The 18,821-nt window shown below is 41.5% G+C and overlaps 2 protein-coding genes across 2 annotated transcripts in view; both read left to right on the plus strand.

Moving 5' to 3' along the window:
* RABL3 (RAB, member of RAS oncogene family like 3) overlaps positions 1-2,634 on the plus strand; it is a 38,847-nt gene extending 36,213 nt beyond the window's left edge. The window contains exons 7-8 of the mRNA XM_084871751.1: positions 721-759; positions 1,351-2,634. Of these exons, the coding sequence (XP_084727877.1) occupies positions 721-759; positions 1,351-1,416 (105 nt within the window). The 3' untranslated portion in view covers positions 1,417-2,634. The remainder of the gene's footprint in view (positions 1-720; positions 760-1,350) is intronic.
* An 8,290-nt stretch (positions 2,635-10,924) lies between these two features.
* HGD (homogentisate 1,2-dioxygenase) overlaps positions 10,925-18,821 on the plus strand; it is a 43,775-nt gene continuing 35,878 nt past the window's right edge. The window contains exons 1-3 of the mRNA XM_084871685.1: positions 10,925-11,230; positions 16,619-16,690; positions 17,643-17,731. Coding sequence (XP_084727811.1) covers positions 11,216-11,230; positions 16,619-16,690; positions 17,643-17,731 — 176 coding nt within the window. The 5' untranslated portion in view covers positions 10,925-11,215. The remainder of the gene's footprint in view (positions 11,231-16,618; positions 16,691-17,642; positions 17,732-18,821) is intronic.

Genomic DNA, 18,821 nt, shown 5'->3' on the forward strand with positions numbered 1-18,821 from the left:
GAACAGAATTTGTTATTTTTAAAAATGTGTTTCAGAATCTGAAAACGTGGTGCTCCTTAAACTCACCATTTAGGGCATGTTTGAGGGATTCTTTATCATATAAGTGATGGATTTGTGCAGATACACCCACTGCTTTACTGTGTTTCTCCTGTTGACCAAACACAGAGGTTCTGAAACTGCTAAATTATAGGTGCCGATTAAATCCATAAAAAGAAGCTAATTGACACTTTGGATGTTGTGTCGCCTGTCTCCATGGAGGCTCTATAGAATTTATCACTGTGTTTACTGGAGGGATATAGGGTTCGTTGCATTACACAGACTCCTCTTTAAGGAATAGCTGCACTATTAGTAGGCAAGTGCTTAGCGTTTTTCTTATGAATTCTGTTTGGTACCTTTTAGGACTGATTGCTGGGAAGCATAGAGCCAAATTTCCTCTTATATACTAAAAATTGCATTGGATCATATGTCATTCTCTGATTAGCCATCTTTTTTCATTTATTTTTTTAATCTATTAGTACTGGAATGAGGCAAGCTCTTAGGAAATAATCCTACAATCCTGATCCTATTAGCACCAGATTCAACTCACTGTACCAGATGTCTGTAGCTATTGAAAAGACTCTTAATTTGGATATATGCTTTTTAGGCCCCTGAATGGCCATTATAGTTAGCCACTTTTTCCAGATCTGTGTACTAAACTTTTAAAATCTTTGTTTCTCACAGGTCATAGAAAAAAGATACTTTTTAAGAGACAGTAATCAGGTCAGTATCTATCTTTTCTTTATAAAATGGGTTCTTAAATTTGTAGAGAGGTGATTTCCAAATTTATTTTTAGAAATTGTTAAAAAAAAAAAAGAGTAGGGGAAGTCCCTCTGTAAACACAAGCAACTGATTTTTTTCCTGTTAACCACCCCTCAAAATAATAATAATAATAATAATAAGATCAAGGGAAAGTAAGAGTCCAAGAATGAATGAATGAATGAATGAAATCCAGGGATAAGGTTACATTATAAAATAATAAAATAAAATTGTTTGCTTGAGACACCAAAGATATATATCCAAAGTCTATTACAAGCAAATCATTCATGTAAAGTCCAACAGGGGAATATTCTGAGATTCACCTTCATCCTCTCTGATTTAGATGACACTGTCAGCAGTTTGTTGGCAAGTGTTTTCCATTTTGGGAAAATGTATTTTTATTATTTAATCTGCTGTGGTTTTCTGAGTAAAACCACAGGCTGGTGACTCTCTCAGGAACAATAGACTGACATTTTAAAGGAAAAAATTTAAAGGCTGTTAGCATTTGAACTCTGCCTACTTGAAACTTATTGTGATTATCTTTCTTACCTACAGATTCCAGGCTTTCCTGATCGAAAGAGGTTTTGGGGAGGAACATTAAAGGGCCTTCATTATGACTGAATTGTATGCATCCTTTGGAAGAGTGAGAAAGCAGTGGCAATTTTTCACAGCATTCTTCTTGCTGTGTCAATTATTAATGTCCCAGCCTTTTAATGAAATCATCTTAAAATGCCACCCTTCACCCTCACCCTTTAATGGAAAACTAAAAGGAACTGACAGTGCGGGAGACCTGAACTTTGTCCCCATTCTCTCTGTTCCTCACCTTTCTGTCTCTGTTTATAGATTATGTAAAAGCCTTATGGAAATACGAGATGTTGTCAAAATGATGCAGCAAATGAGCAATGACAGAGTGCTGCAGAGAAAATTTACTCCTGCCTAGAACTGGAGCGTTATTTTGGGTCTGTAATTTTCTCACAAGTCTTGCTGAAGGCTTAATTAAGTACTTTAAAAATGCATCTCTATTGTTTTACCTTCTGGAGGGGAAAGGTTATGTTAACCAGCCCTGAGTTGTCTACCCCAAACAATCTTCGTCATTTTTAAAGAAGCAAAATCGTGTTATTTAATTATCTCCACCCTCATCACACACAAGGATGCCTAATAATAGCAACCCTTATTCCCTCCCTCTCCTTTGCAAATGGCTCAGTGGCTGGAAGAGGAGGACTAATGGCTGGAGTTAAATATAAATAGATTAATAATACATAAAGAAGGGCAGTACCAGAAAAGAAGAATTCTGCAAGAAATTGACAGCTCACTAAATCCTTCACTGTTTAGGTTAAAGCTGTCCGCACAATCACTGTTGTCTGTTTGGAAATGGTTAGGGTGAAATCTAAGACCTGCACAAAGGCAATAAGAAAGATTTGTAGCCTCTTCAGGTTTGCTTGTTTTTTAAAGGAAAAGTGAACTCCTGAAATGTCTCTTAACTATAGTCTATAAACTAAGAATATTATTCTTTGTGTCAACAATATATTTATGGAGAGAAGTAAAAACAAGTTCCATAGCAACACATTTACATGAATTAGAGATTAGAATTCTTGGGTTTCATAAGCCAGAATTTTGGTGTGTGTATATGCATAATTGTTATTTTTTTTTACCCATCTTTTTTGCTTCTTTAATTCTCTCTGCCCTGGTTGTTGTTAAATATATAATCCTCGTTTCCAAAAACTGTAATTTGCTGTCTTGTTCAACAACACCTTTTCACCCGCATCCTGACTCTGACTCTGCTGTGGGTCTCTGCACTCCTGATTTTGCTCTATATTAAAATATAATAATAATATTAAATACATAGTTTCAGCTTCTCATTTTAAAACTAGGGGGGGAAACAGTAAATTCACTTTCTACTCCATTTTAATTACATTTCAGAAGTGCTTTGGAAACCAAGGTATGCTGAGAGAGAATGCTAAAATAAGAATATTAGAGAGTGCTTTTAGAAAGACGGTCTTCAGAATTTGCAAAAGGATGGTTAAAGCACTTTCCATGAGCTAGAATATTCTCCAGTCTTTCTTTGCATCCTCCCCCACAAGACTTTGTCCTGATTTCTTTTTTGACATAAAGGAGAGCTGTGCATATCAGGATCTGTATGTGGAACTTGGCCCAAGTGTGTGTGACCCAGACTGTGCAGTTAGAAAGTGGAAAGCAAATGAATACATAAAGACCTAAACCAACCAACAAATAAATCAATAACCCTTTCTTTTACCTTCTTTCCTCTTCTTTCTTTCCCTTAATTAAAAAAAAAAAAAATCTATCCCAGTTTCTTTATGTTCTCCCTAATGAAAAAATAGTAACCCATCACTGATGACTTTAGGGTCAGCCTTGAAAAACTGACATTACTCCTCAACACCATTTCTTTTTTTTTTTTTTTTTTTTTTTTTTTTAATATATTTCATTGATTTTGTACAGAGAGGAAGGGAGAGAGAGAGAGAGTTAGAAACATCGATGAGAGAGAGTCATCGATCAGCTGCCTCTTGCACACCCCCTACTGGGGATATGCCCGCAACCAAGGTACATGCCCTTGACCGGAATCGAACCCGGGACCCTTTGGTCCCCAAGCCGACGCTCTATCCATTGAGCCAAACCGGTCTCGGCGACACACCATTTCTTTTTACTGTCAGGCTTGACTCTCTGAATTACAGTTCTCTAAGAAAAAACAAAATTTGCAATAGCCTAAGTTTGTTGCAAGTATGAGTAGCAACAAATAAGGTTGTTTGCCAAAATGAATGTTATTAGCCAGAGTTTTTCAAAAAGAATGCTTTGAAGCGTTATAATTTTTGCTGAGACTTTCTGAGATCTCATAAAAATTGCTCTTAAATAATAAACAAGGGTAATACCAAAACACTTCCTAAAACATGTTAATTAAATCTTTAATTTTCTTATTTTCTAATGGAACAAATTGGTTGCAATAGAGAAAGGCTTTTTTTTTTTTTCCCCTGTTGTGATTTAGCTGTCTAGCTAATGTCATTGTGGAGGCAACCAGATGTGCAGGCTTATGGCCAGTCATCTGTCCTTCAGTTGGTAGGACCCTTACTTGGAAAGGATTTGGGTTGGTCCTTCCTCTTAGTGCTATAGAAGAGGTGCTCCCAAAAGGTTTGATCCATATCAGCTTTATCTTGGGTTCTCAGAAGTCCCTGAAATTGAAACACCCATGATATAATCCAAGTGCATTGACATTCCTGCTTTCCTGTGCATTGTGAAAATGGACTGTATGTGCTGGGGCATTGGACTGGAATTAGAGCTTCTAATTGCTGCCATAATCAGAATGTTTTCAGTCTTTGTTTCAATAATGTGGGCTGTGTCCTGGCTGGTTTGGCTCAGTGGATAGAGCATTGGCTTGCGGACTAAAGGGCCTCAGGTTCGATTCTAGTCAAGGGCACATGCCCAGGTTGCAGGCTCAATCCCCAGTAGGGGTGTGCAGAAGGCAGCCAATCAATGATTGTCTCTCATCATTGATGGTTCTATATCTCTCTCCTTCTGCCTTCCTCTCTGAAATCAATAAAAATATATTTTAAAAATAATAATGTGGACTGTAATACCCTTGCATGAGTGTTTAATAAATCTTGGTTTAATTGAAAATTTTAAAACATAGGTAGCATCTGTTTGAAGAAGATTGAAGGTCTAACAGGATGTCTGCATTGATTTAATATCTGTTAAAATTCAAAGAATGATAGACTGTTTTGGAGGAAGCAGGAGAAGGAAATAAAAAATTGATTTATCTGTAGTCCCAAGACTGAGTTAAATCACTGTGGTAGGAAAGGAAGGGTCCCAGGAAACCTAGCCCTGGAAGAACCCTGAGCCTCAATATTCCACAATATGCCTGATTCAAAATTGGAACCTGGGGCCTGCCTGGGCTGCTCCACAGAGTAGGAAGGGGATCTGACTTCCAGTTACAATTCATCACCTCCATTTAAGGACTTAAAGCAATGGCTTTTAAACTCAAAAGTTCGTAAAAATCCTCTCAGTGTTTGTTTAAAATGCAGATTCCGGGAATTATCTGACCCCTGTCTCCCAGTTCAATGTATACAGGATGGGGCCAGGATTTTGTACAGTTGGCCCTTAAACAACACAGATTTGAATTGCTTCGGTCTGTTTATACTCAGATTTATTTTTCAGCCAACAGCACCACATTTATTTTCTCAGCAGGCTAATTGCTAAGCTTTACCAAGGTCATCTATACTAATAAAATGGTAATATGCTAATTAGACCAGATGTCTTCTGGGCATCCTGGACAAAACCACGGTGGTGGGGGGCCGAGACAGAGCAGTTAGGGACGATCAGGCCAGCAGGGGAGGGCAGTTAGGGGAGATCAAGCTGGCAGGCAGAGGCAGTTAAGGATGATCAGGCCAGCAGGCAGAGGCAGGGGTGATCAGGAAGGCAGGCAGGTGAGTGGTTAGGAGCCAGTGGTCCCAGATTGTGAGAGGGATGTCCAACTGCTGGTTTAGTTGGACATCCACCAGCAGTCGGACATCCACCAAGGAGTCCTGGATTGGAGAGGATGCAGGCTGGGCTAAAGGATCTCTCTCAGTAGCCCCCGTGCATGAATTTCATGCACTGGGCCTCTAGTCTACCATGTTTCCCCGAAAATAAGACATCCTCTGAAAATAAGACATAGCACATGGAAAAATAAGACATCCCCTGAAAATAAGACCTAGCACATCTTTGGGAGCAAAAATTAATATAAGACACTATCTTATTTTCGGGGAAACGGTATATATATATATAAAAGCCTAAGTGACCATTACAACCAAACGACCGGTCAACCAGTAACTGTGACATGCACTGACCACCAGGGGGCAGATGCTCAATGTAGGAGCTGCCTCCTGGTGGTCAGTGCACTCGCACAGCCAACCTCCTGCAGTCCCTCCCCTGAACCAGCCAACCTCCCACAGTCCCTCCCCACAGCCGCCCAAGCTTCTATCCCTTCCCACCTCCCCAGCTGGCCAGCCCCAATCGCCCTGATAGGAACTGGACAAGACAGCCAGATCGGCCATGATCACCGGCCAGGCTGAGGGACCCCACCCATGCATGAATTTGTGCACCGGGTCTTTAATCAATAAATAATGGAGAAGACTGAAACCCCCAAACTACAACAAAGGTGTAAGGTCTTGCTCAGTGCCATAAAGTACATCAAGTAATCTATCAGTTCTTTATTGGAGACATCTGTCCTAGAGTCCTCCATCCTGTAAGTCCATTTTGGAGTGATTGCCCTGTAAGCTTTCCTTTGCATTACCCTGTACAATCCCCAGCTTCCTGCAGGTGACGTTTTCCAGTTTTTTGGTGTGGATTGGTGGTCTTCCAACTGGGATGAACTCAGATACCCCTTCAGGAGGTACATGAGCACAGATAGTTTTACAGGAGTCATTTATCAGGTCATCACTTCCCCTCTGTTCTTAAAAATTGAAATGCTTGTAAACGCACCTCAATGCTGGTTCTTATTTTCTACCTCTACTTTCATTGTCACCCTTCCCCACTATGGAAAAGGAGCATCTTACAAGTAATACCATAGAAACATGGTATATTTTCCCAAGCTGTACATGCCAACAAAAGGACAATTCTAGATATTAGTTTTACTTAAGAAAGGTCTTTTGTCTACTTCTTACAATTATTATTTTTTAATGCCGAGCTCTTAAGGAAGAGTTCCAGAGAACAAAGCAAAGAACTTTGGTAAGAAATATCCAAGACTGTGACACATTCTTTCATGGCATGTCTTCTTGCTTAGACTGTCAAAATAACATTTTTACCAAATATAATTATACAGACAAAGGTATGTACAATTAAAATTCTTATTTTCCCAACCCTTTCTGAGTAAATTAATTAGAGAAAGTGCCTCAAAGTGAACAAGTAACATTTAAAGTGATTCCCATAACTCGATAACCAAGCCTTTTCCAATTAGGTTTCCAACTATTTCCTTGCAACAAAATTAAAGAACCCTACTGAGTGGTTGATTGGGAGGCCATTAAAAATAATGTTTAATGATAGAACACTATGCATCTATTAGTATTTAATTCCGAGGGGAACTGAGTGACACAATATCAAAATTCCTTGCAGGCATATCTACTATGTATATGAACATATTTTCTCAGTGCTTATGTCTGTAAAACCGAAAAATAAGCTTAAGTGATGCTGAATCTTGTTTCATTCTAAAGACAAGAATTATTAATTATGGATATAGGAATTAATTAATAGGGGAAGGGAACCATCTACCTCATTAAAGAAGCATTTCCAGAAAGATTTACTTTTTATATTTAACTAGAAGCCCAGTGCACAAAATTCATGCAAGAGTAGGCCTCCCTCGCAGCCATGGCAGCTGCAGCCCTGGAGGACACCCGGTCTAATTAGCATATTATGCTTTTATTATTATAGATAATAATTTATCAAAATGTGTAGTCTTTATGAGCCACTGTCCTAGAGAAGAGTACTTCTGTCTCCTGTCGGGAGGTAAAGCACTTGCTGATAGCATGCTGGAAGTGCGCTGGGAAAGGAGCTGGAGATCTCAGCAGCACTTGTTGCACTTGGTGTTGGTCCTAGTCCCCTCTCACTGGCACCTGTGAGTGGGAAACTTCTCTGACTTTTCTTCCAGGGCTTCTGTGGAGCGTAGGCCTATCTTGTGCTAGAATCTGGGAGAAGCAGACACCTGGGGTCTCATGTTCCTAATTCTTTTTAAATTCTTCACCTCATGTATTCCTCATGTCGGTGTACTGAATCCATCCTCCCCTGTCTGGTTTTTAACATCTTTGTGTTTGTTTGTTTGTTTGTTTTTGCTCACCACTTTGATATTGTGACTCTGTTCTGGTCTAGTATATATCTGTCTTGGCCCTACACACTCCCTGTTCCTTCTACTGGGTGTCTTTGAACCCTAAAGCCCATACCCAGCCTAGAAGGTCCTCCTATTCCCCTGCTTCAAATGTCTGACCAAGCCTCCCCTTTCCTGGAAGCCAAGCTTTCCCTCACTAAATCCCTCCACTCTGCTATTTCAGTCACCCTGCCCTAAACCCAGGTCTTTGAATGCACTGCACTTCCCCTTCTCTGTCTTCGTATACACTCTGCCCTCTGCTCGTGCCCATCAACTCTTATTCTTTGTGACTTGGCCCAGGCATCATCTTTGGATAGCCTTCCCTGCTCTCCTTGTCTGGGCGAGGTGGCCCCCCAATCCTTCCAGGAGCACCCTCGTCTCTTCCTGTTGCAGCACATATGGAGCTCTGTTGCAATGACCCATTTACTGGTCAGTTTTCACCAGTACACTGTCCTGCTAGAGAACAGGACTGAGGCTCAGTCATCTAGTGTTCCCCACATCTCACAGAGTCTGGCAATAGCAGGTCCTTGGTAATTGTAAAACAAAGAAATGAGCCCAGCTGGTGTGGCTCAGAGCTTTGACCCATGAACCAGAGATCACGGTTAGGTTCCCGGTCAGGGCACATGTCTGGGTTGCTGGCTCAACCTCCAGTGGGGGGCGTGCAGGAGGCAGCTAATCAATAAATCTCTCTCGTCATTGATGTTTCTATCTTTCTCCCTCTCTCTTCCTCTCTGAAATCAATAAAAAACATTTAAAAATTAAATGAGTGTGTGATTCCATGAACATGGAAAGCCAATCTAAACTGCCTGTCCCTGTATTTTATTCTCATATCCCCTGTATATGACAGTGTGTATATGACATAGTGCCTGGCTCTAGAACTGCTTGTTTTATTAAAGCATTGCTATAAAAACAGGAAAAGACAAGAAATACTTCCCACTTTGGAGAAATCCCTAAAGTTCAGTGATAGGTTTATTATTCAATTTTTAAATGTTTTCAGGGCCCTCAAAGTAATTTTCAGTCAAGGATCTGTTACCACTCTCTAGGAAATCTCTCACACCTCAGGAAGAACCCAAACACCTCTTCGGTCTGCCTTCAAAGCTGATTCAATGGAAAGAGGATAGAAAGTTTATGGAAAAAATAAAGCAGTAAAGCTTTTCCTTTGTCTCTTACTGGCTAATATTTATTTTATTTTTTTTAACCATCAAAGACTAACTTTTAAGATCAATAAGATTCAAGATTCAGTGTACTCATAAACAGTTGCAAAAAGTATTTTTCTTGAATTCATGTTTTAAAAATATATTTTTATTGATTCCAGAGAGGAATGGAGAGGGAGAGAGAGAAACAGCAATAATGAAAGAGAATCATTGATTGGTTGCCTCCTGCACACCCCACACTGGGGATTGAGCTCCCAGCCCAGGCATGTGCCCTTGGCCAGAATTAAACATGGGACCCTTCAGTTCACAAGCTGGAGCTCTATCCATTGAGCCAAACCAGCTCTAGCTAGGGCTTGAATTCATTTTTTATTTTTCTTGAATTTACTTTTGAATTTGCAAACTACAGGAAATATAAAAACTCAGCCTTCATAAAGCTGAGGTCTATACCTCTTTCCTCCCAGGTTTGCAGATAAATTGCAGGGAAGCTTATATAATACCACCATGTCATCTGTCTATGCTGATATGTGCTGAGATGCCCTATACTAAGCTGCCTGGTCCACACCGATTGCTGTCAACTTGTCATTTGTTCCTATCAGCATGGCCCCTTTGGTCTGGCTTTCTCTGTCTTAATTCTTTAGACAAAGGCAAATCACTCTGCTGCTGCCATGGTATAAATGAGTCAGCGATTTGGACTCGGTTTAGCTGGTAGTTCTCCAGGTCTCACCTGGAATCACTCATATATCTGCAGTCATCTTGCAGCCTCATTCACATGGCTGGCTGGCAGTGCTGAGCTTTGCCTGAACTTCTCTTCCCACGTGGTCTCTCATTCTCAAGGAGGCCCGCCCAGCTTTGTGTGGTGGTCTCAAGTAGCAAGAAATGAACAAGTCCTAAGGCACAAGACACTTTTCAAGCCTCTGCTTGTGTAGTGTTTGCTATTAAACAAAGTAAGATTCAAGGAGGTAAAAATAAAAAATAAAAATACTCCATCTCCTGATGGGAGGATCAGCAAAGTTACTTTGCAAAGGGGCATGCACCCAGGATGGGAGGGCACAGTGGGCATTTTTTGCAGTCTACCACAGTGGTTTTATTCATTCACTCATTTAGTTGCCAATGTTTCAAAATTGGAGCTTCATATAAAAGTCTTCTCTGGGAAAGAGACTTAACCCAATTATATTTCCTGCCTGGTCTGTTGCACTTGGGGTTTGTAATAATAAAGCCTGGTTTACAAGATTTTTTGTGTGAAATTAAATGAGGTAATGTCTGTGGGAAAATCTGGCAAGAGGACGCATTCAATATATGGTTTCTTCCTTCCTGAATACAATTAGCCCCGAAGTTGATACCTGACCATGGCTAAGGAGAATAGCCAAGATGAAGGACAAGGAAGTCATGGGGGAAGTGACGGGAAAGTAATCCCTTGGTCTGTTTTTTCAAAGAAACAAAGGCATTAGGAAGCAAGATTCTTAAAGAACTTACAGGAATTTAAGGAATTGAGGGAGCAGGAGTAAACATCTCAGGTTGCTTTGCTGCGAAAGCTCTGAACAATTCACCCAGCGCATCCTCAGGAGGCACCTGCGGAGAGCTGTCCAGACCCGGTCCCTGTTTCAGGCAGCTGTGCCAGTACCTGTGCCAAAGCACAGTTGTCTTCTCACTGCTCTCCAGAGAATGACACTTCCTAGTCCTTCCTGTCCTGAGTCAGGACTGAGTAGAGCAGTGTCTGCCACACACAGCAGGCACTAACTACTTCAGTTCCTTTCCTAGACAGCTTTAAATTCTCTGCCTTTAGGCCCTGGCTAGGTGGCTCGGTTGGTTGGAGAGTCACCCGTACACCAAAAGGTCATGGGTTCCATTTCTGGTCAGGGCACATACCCAGGTTGTGGGTTCAATCCCTGGTCAGGCTTGTGTGGGAGACAACCAATTGATGTCTCACTCTCACATCGATGTTTCTCTCTCTCCCTTCCCCCCTCTCTAAAATAAAATTTTTTAAATAAGTCAAAGCCAAATCTGGGCCAAATTTCAAAAAATACTAATAAAAAATAAAAGCATGTCTCTGTGTGAGGATTTAAAAAAATTATCTGCTTTTAGTAATAAGCTTTCTTTTAAATGGAACAAATAATTAGTCAATCTTTACCTCAGGTGAAGAGGAGGCAGGCTCTGAAGACTCTTCCAGAAGCGTCAGGGGTCAGTAAACAAATGCCATTGTGTAAGCAGTTAGTGGAAAGTGAGCCAGCTGGACTTTCTCCCTGCTTTACCAGTTAGGCAATTCTATGGCCAGTTTGAGCGACGTGCTGACCAGTGCGTACAGCGAAGTGGTGGGAATAAGAGCATTCAGCAAGCGGTTTAAAGAAGAAACAGAAGCATTTAGACTTCATACCCTCTCTGGGCGTGGGTTTCCTGAAATCACCAGGCCTGCAACAGAAGGAAAATGGATACACTGAAGGTAAGGAACTACCAGATAACTTTGCTGTGGCTTCTTCAGCCAGAACGTATGGAAGCTTCAGAGAATGCCATAGTGTCAGCGTTAGAAAGGACTGGGCCCAGCCCCATGGTCAGAGGTTTCACTGTGGCGTCTGTGGACCTGGCTGGGGCTGGGGGCCATGAAGGGGATGAAGGAGAGATGATTTGTAAAAAGGAGAGTTGACGCTTTCATTGTTCATTTCAAATATTGTCTTGGGAATCTGTAGATATCAGAGGGCTCCCTCCCACCAAGGGCAGACACATGTCTTACTGTTTTTCCCCAGACCCTTCCCCCATCACCACCACCATCTCCCACCCCACACCCACACCCCCACCCCCCCTCTCCAATACCTGCCTGGTGCCAAAGCTTCCTGGGACGGCCTCTAGCTCACCAATTACATTTGTTTAATCTACTGGGTCATTTTGAGGCCCTCAACCAGCTCTTGGCCAGTAGAAGTTCTCACAATCCCTCAGGGAAATCATCCCTTTTCATCATTTTGTGTGCAGTTGAATGTGAGGGTTATGTACAAAGGCATGGTATACACAAGCCTGCCTGTTCTGGGGCCCAAGAGTGATTCAGCTAAATCTGAGTTGCTACAGGGACAGTCAAGTTGAGATCCCCCAAGAGGTGGTTGGAGGTGTAGACCTGGATCTCAGGGGAGTAGGTAAAGCTAGGAGAACAGATATGGGAAATCATCCAATCAAAGGTGTAGCTGAAGTCTTGGAAGAGTGCATAAAAACTGTGTTTCTTGACGAAAATCCTGTGGGGGAGTTCAGCAGCGGTTGGAAATATCCTTACCATTTATAAATAAATTATATTTAAAATCCTCCCCTGCTGAAATTTCTAAGCAATTTATTATGCACAGAGCCAGCACACCAATGTAAATTGCATGCTGGTCTTTGTTCTTAGTTTCAAAGGCATTCATCCCAGCCTGCTGTCTAAAGGTTAGTTCTAGAGATCAGGAATCCAAACACAGAAAGCCAGATTGCATCTTTCTAATCAATAAGCATTATATATTTAAAAAAAAGTATTTCTTAGCTTTTATTTCTTCATTTTAATGGATATGTCAACACAAAGCCTCAGATGAAATCACATTTACATAAAAGCAAAACTAGGGGGAAGAAAATTCAAAAGATAAAATTAAATTAAATTTAAAATAGACCATACCCTATGTTCTTAAATTGCTTTGCTTCTATAAGTCTTGATTTCCTCGTTTCTAAAATGAAAAGCTCTTTGCTCTGGCCAGTGTATCAGTGGTTAGAGTGCTAGCCCATGCACTGAAGGGTCATGGGTTCAATTCCCCATCAAGGGCAACTACCTGGGTTGCAGATTCTATTCCTGGCCCTGGTCAGGGCTCCTGTGGAAGGCAACTGATCAATATATCTTTCTTCTCTCGCTCCTCTCTCCCTCTTTCTCTTTCTCTCTCTCTCTCTCTCTCTCTCTCTCTCTCTCTCTCTCTCTCCCTCCCTCCCCCCCTCTCTCCTCTCTCTCTCTCTCTCTCTCTCTCTCTCTCTCTCTCTCTCTCTCTCTCTCTCTCTCTCTCTCTCTCCCTCTCTCTCTCCTCTCTCCCTTTCTATTCTCTCTAAAATTCAATGGGAAAAATGTCCTTGGGTGAGGATTAACAAAATAATAATAATAATTATGGCTAATATGCAAAGTGTCCCCACAGGAGTTCAACCAGGAGACTGAGGGTTCTGTCACTCACTATGACATGATCTGACTGCCAGGGTGGCAGTGCAGAACGAAGGAAGGCTCCAGCCAGCAGCCGGAAGACCCTGATCAGCCCTGATTGCTGGCCAGGCCTAAGGACCCTACTCATGCACTAATTTTGTGCATCAGGCCTCTAGTATAATAATAAAATGATGAGCTCTTTAACATGCAGACTTTGGGCCCCACCACCAAGTATTTTGATTCATTAGGTTGGGATCTGCATTTAACAAACTTCTGGGGTGATTCTAATGATTAGCTAAAGATAGGCCCCACTGGTCTATGTAATTATTATTTCTGCTGTAACAAATTACTATATATGTAGTGGCTTCAAACTGCACATTTATTCTCTTATAGTTCCCCAGGCCAGAACTCTGAAATCAGTTTTATTGGGCTAACATCAAGGTGTTGGTAAGCCTGCTTCCTTTTGGATACTCCAGGGGAGAATCTGTTGCCCTGACTTTCCCAGATTCTCCAGGATTCCTACATTCCCTGACTGTGGCCTCTCACCAAACAGCACTCCAATCGCTGTTTCCATCACCTTTTCCTTTTCTTTTTCTACAGTAAAATCTCCCTCTACCTCCCTCTAGTAAGGACACTTGTGATTACATTTAGGACACACCCCAAAAATCTAGGCTTATTCTACCATCTTAATCCTTAACTTAATTACATCTGCAGTAGAAGATCTGCAAAAATCATCTCTCTTTTGCTATTTAAGGTAACACCTACAACTTCCAGGGATATAAATATTTATAAAGATCTATAAATATCTTTGAGGGTCATTTTCAGCCTACTGCAATTATCTGCAAGTTCCCCTAACAACCTATAGTGTAAGTTCCCAACAGGTGAAGTAGAAATACTGGACTCCTTACAGAGTGAAAATAGTAGCTGTAGCTCCATCTCTACCCTGACTCACTCTCTCTCTCTCTCTCTCTCTCTCTCTCTCTCTCTCTCTCTGTTTCGTGCCTAGTGAAAGGAAGGGAGGTGCACCATCTGCTTGTCCCATCAGGGTGTTACCAGATCAGAGTCAGTAGAAAACAACTCATAAAACCACTCTTGACAAATAAATCATATCTTGGGGACTAGGTGAGAATTAAAAAACTGTATAGTAGGGAGCTGTCAAAGAACTGATGGTACTGAAGTTACATGGAGCTCAGTAATTTGTTCCTTTATTTAGAAAGGATGCATATAATTCTCTTGGAAAGAAATGAAGTCATACTTTTATGTTGGATAAAATTATTCAGAAATCTGGACTGAAGAAAACATATAAACACACTTGCTAAATGTTAGGCTTTTTTTGTATAAGTTACATTTGCACATAGCCACTGAATCAGCTGGAGCTGAAGGCTTGGATTTTCATAGCAAATGTGAGCAGAGTTGGGATTTGGTCCTTGACCTCAAAGCCTTGGGAAAGCAGCTGCACACAATGGCTTCCTTAATTCAGATACCTTCAGCAGTGAGGGACCTGGAATTTAAAAGCTCTAAAACACTCACCTGCCATTTTTCTCTCTCAGAGGATTAGGAAAACCAACTGATATGATAGTGACTCAGCGGTTTCCACCCTCCTCTTCAGTCAGTTCTCTACAGAAAAGGTTGAGAAAGCGATTCAGAACTCTCACCTCTCTGGGCGGCTCCCTTCCAAATCACCAGCTAGCTGTGCTGGCTGCTTTCTTTTCCATTTTCTTTAAAGCAATAGGAAGCAAATGCTTCAGAACTCCATACACTAGCACTAAATCTCTCTTCCCTTGTTCTGAGCATATAGTAGCCTAACCCTGGATTCTGTTCTGAGGCCAGCAGTTGTGAAGAAGGGAGAAGACCCCATGCCGGCCAGATAGATGGGCTGCATTTCCGTCCCTGCACTCACACTCTCGCGCCTGGTTTGCTGAGAGAAACAATGAGGCAGCTGAACCAAGTAAAGACACTGTGACACTCAGAGGCTTCAGTCACAGATTGGCCCCAATTCCCTTTCACAGAATGTAGGGTCATTACCATTTCGCAGCAGCTCACATTCCATCCTGTTCACGGTGAGCAGGAGGTTCATTTAGAGAGAAGAAAAGTGTGCTGGGTGGAGAATCAGAATGCTGGATGGTCTCTGCTGTTTCCCCGAAGAAATCATGCCAAGCTGCATGCCGCTGCTGTTAACCAATCTGTGTATAATGGGACTCGGTGTTTTTAGTGCTAATAGATTTTCATATATTTTTTAAAAAAATGTGTATGGAGGCAAAAAGAAGAATTTCACTTCCATTGCTTTCTAGGTCATAACATTTCACATTTGATGTTCCTTTCCAAATATAGACAGTTGCTGGCCTGCTCATCACTCACACACGCAGGTACATGGCATCAAGCTCATCCTTCTCCATGCTGCTGAGCACTCTGGAGGGCTGGTCCTCCACCCACTTACATCCTTCTTATATCTCTTAAAGGCATGTGCTCAGATGGTGGCATTTCCCTCCCTGAGCATGGCTGCACTTCCATCCTGGGCTAAAATTAAGCACATGCATTAGGAACAGCTGGGGTGGGGTGGGGAATGGTCCTTTGTTTTGGTGTTTAAGTTAGGAAAACAAGGGGGTTCTAACCTCACTTAACAGCATACAGATATTCTTGGGATAGGATCTAAGTGACAACTAAGTCAAACAATAAATATCTATTGAGTACCTTCTATAAGCCAGGCACAGGGCATATGGAGGTACATAAGAATGTTGTAGTCTCAGACTTCCAGGAGTCAGACAGCAAACAAAAACTCATAGCTGTGGTAAGTGTTGTAACAATGAGTTTCATGGGCTCCACAGGCATTACTTTGTGGAGAAACCCCCTAACTTTATTTTCTCTGGGTGTAAACAAATGATAATCAGAATCGACTCCATTTTGTAATGGTAGGCAGACTCTGCTTTTCTACTGATTGGTCTAAATTCCAATTTAAAACCAGACGGAGAGAGAGATAGAAACATCAATAATGAGAGAGAACCGTTGATTGGATGCCTCCTGCATGCTCCTGTGGAGATGGAGTCTACAACCTTGACTGGAATCAAACCTGGGACCCTTCAGTCCGAAAGCTGACTGACTATCTACTGAGCCAAACTGGCTAGGGTTTCAAGCTTCCCATTTTTATAGATGAGCCAGATTATGTCGTCTTCTATCTTCAGTAAGGCTAATTTGGAGAGCTTCCTCTCAAGAATATTGATATCAGAATGGATCCAGGTGCCTCTTACAGTTGCTTGTTTCAGAGTATGAATGGGGACTGGAGCTCCCCAAACCCAAGGACGTTGCCATCCAGGCCCAGCAAAATCCTATTAACCTGGATGAGGTGATGCATGAACCTTCTGCCCTATCAGGGAATCCTTCATGGAACCAGAATTAAAGAACCTGTTCTTGGAGTAGGATAAGTAAGAACAAGCCCATAAATTTACTAAGTATAGAGAAGGGTGAAGAGTCTATGTCATCCAGCATTCTTCTTCCAACTAATTGGTGGTCTTTAAAATTCACACAGAACATATTGTTTTTCCTAAATGCTACATATGTCAAGACATAGCAAAGGTACTATGTATGGAAAATCATACACAAACACATGTTCATGTAGAAACTCTTACCTTTGTAGACCATCAGTGTTGTGAAATGCTCTTTAAATCTCATTAATGGTGGTCTTTTTGCTTTGGTCACATGCAGTACATTTCTGGATTCGGGAACGAATGTGCCTCAGAGGACCCCCGATGCCCTGGTGCCCTGCCAGAAGGACAGGTACGAGTAAATAGAATATTAGTTTAGAAAGCTCTGAATTACAGGAATGATAGACCAGCCCTCAGGCAAAGCACCTCTACCCACCATAGCTCTCGTAATTCAGCCTGTGAAGTATCTAGAAGTTTTACAGTCTTTCAGACAATTAGGATACAGACAATGAAACACAAAGATTAAAGTTGGATGATAGTTACTTTATGACTAAGCACTCAATCCAAAATAAGAAGACTACCCATGGGATTTTCAGCAGGATCTCCTAGGTCCAGGGCTAAGGGAACTGTTTTTATAGTTCCCTTGAATAGCATCAGATGTAACAATGAGGACAAAATAATCAGCCCTAAAAATGTTATGTACAAAGATGTTCACACTAGTGTTGGTTACGATAATAAAAATATGGCAAACCGTTTTTCAAATGTTATGTACAAAGATGTTCACACTAGTGTTGGTTACGATAATAAAAATATGGCAAACCGTTTTTCAAATGTTATGTACAAAGATGTTCACACTAGTGTTGGTTACGATAATAAAAATATGGCAAACCGTTTCTCATGCCATACAATTTAAGTATATTGTATGGCATGAGAAAATGCCTATGACATAGTATTTTCCTCTTTTTAAAAGTCCTAATTATTACAGAACTATACATATCATAAGATTCCCATTTTGGAGGATAAGAATGGGAAAAAATATCAATATGACTACATTGGATTATTTCTGGACGGTGAAATATGGGTTATATTTTATAAATTTTCTACAATAGGCATGTGTTACTTTTCTAATAAAGGGGAAAATCACCTAAAAAATTATTACAGAAGTATATATGGGTGGGGGACGGTCATATGCAGTGCCCAGTGCATTCCCCATTCAGGACAGAATCCTCTGACAAGGTGCATGGTGGGAGGGTAGAATGCATTTCTGATTGAAGTGATGCTATTTATTGCCTTCTCTGTTTTAGAACAATCCTCAAGTTTGTCCCTACAACCTGTATGCTGAGCAGCTCTCAGGATCAGCTTTTACCTGTCCAAGGAGCACTAATAAGAGAAGGTAAAAGGATTAGATTCATTCCAACCTGCAGATTGTGGGAGCTATTACTGCTGCTTAGTGTTGCCTCCTACACCTGGGCCACAGCCTCCTACGGCTGCCCAAGAGCCAAATTCTCCCAGACTGTGCTCTGGATCATGGGCCTTGTCTCCAGCTAGAATCAGGTGACTGGTGGATGAAGCTGAGAGAACAGCGGCACAGAGGCTGGGAACACACGTCCACTCCCACTTACAAATTCTCACTTTTACTCAGAAGAAAATGTTCCCAATAGGATTGTCCAATCGAGTTTTGGATTTTGGTTTACTTGTTTGTTTGGGTTTTTTTTTAATAATGATTAACTCAAAATTATAGAAGACTCAGCACAATATCTTCCTCAGCTGACTGTTCTTTGCATGAAAAGGTTGGCTAATCCAAGCTCAAGTATTTTAAAGGTCATGTATAACAGCCCCTTGTGGTTTGAATTAATAAGGTTTTTACTCTTTGAAATTTGCCTTTGCTAGAAACCAGAACATTCATTGGCATAGCAGGGGTCTTCAAACTACGGCCCGCGGGCCACATGCGGCCCACAGAGGAGTCTGATCCGGCCCGCCAGGTTTTTTGGGCAGTGAGCTCAGCCGAGGTGTTACAGTAGGAATTAGTAGTTCATATAGTCCGGCCCTCCAGCTCTCTGAGGGACCATGATCTGGCCCCCACTTTAAAAAGTTTGAGGACCCCTGGCATAAGGTGTCATATGCCATGTTTGCTCTCCTCCTATAAATCCGGCCAATGAACCCATTTCCTTGATGAACGCCTAAGGGACAGGTTAGATGCAGTAGTTGTGGTTTGGGGAGGCAGTAAGTGTTTTGATTTAAACATGTAGTATCTAAATGTAGGAATTTCAGGCACCAATGAGGAGGTCTGCTACTGACTATTGGAGATTTAGAAAAGAAAGGAGGAGGTCTTGTATTGCTTAGTGGAAGGGACTGGGTGTATCTCCACAAAGTTCTCCTGAAAAGCAAATGAGATAGTGAGTACAGAAGCATGATGGCCCACACGAAGGACAGATGGTTCCCCTTAGTGGTTAATCATGCCCACTCCGGGGTCAGGCACCCTG

Source organism: Pipistrellus hanaki (genome assembly GCF_964339955.1).
Source record: "Pipistrellus hanaki genome assembly, chromosome: 2".
Classification (NCBI taxonomy): Eukaryota; Metazoa; Chordata; class Mammalia; order Chiroptera; family Vespertilionidae; genus Pipistrellus; species Pipistrellus hanaki.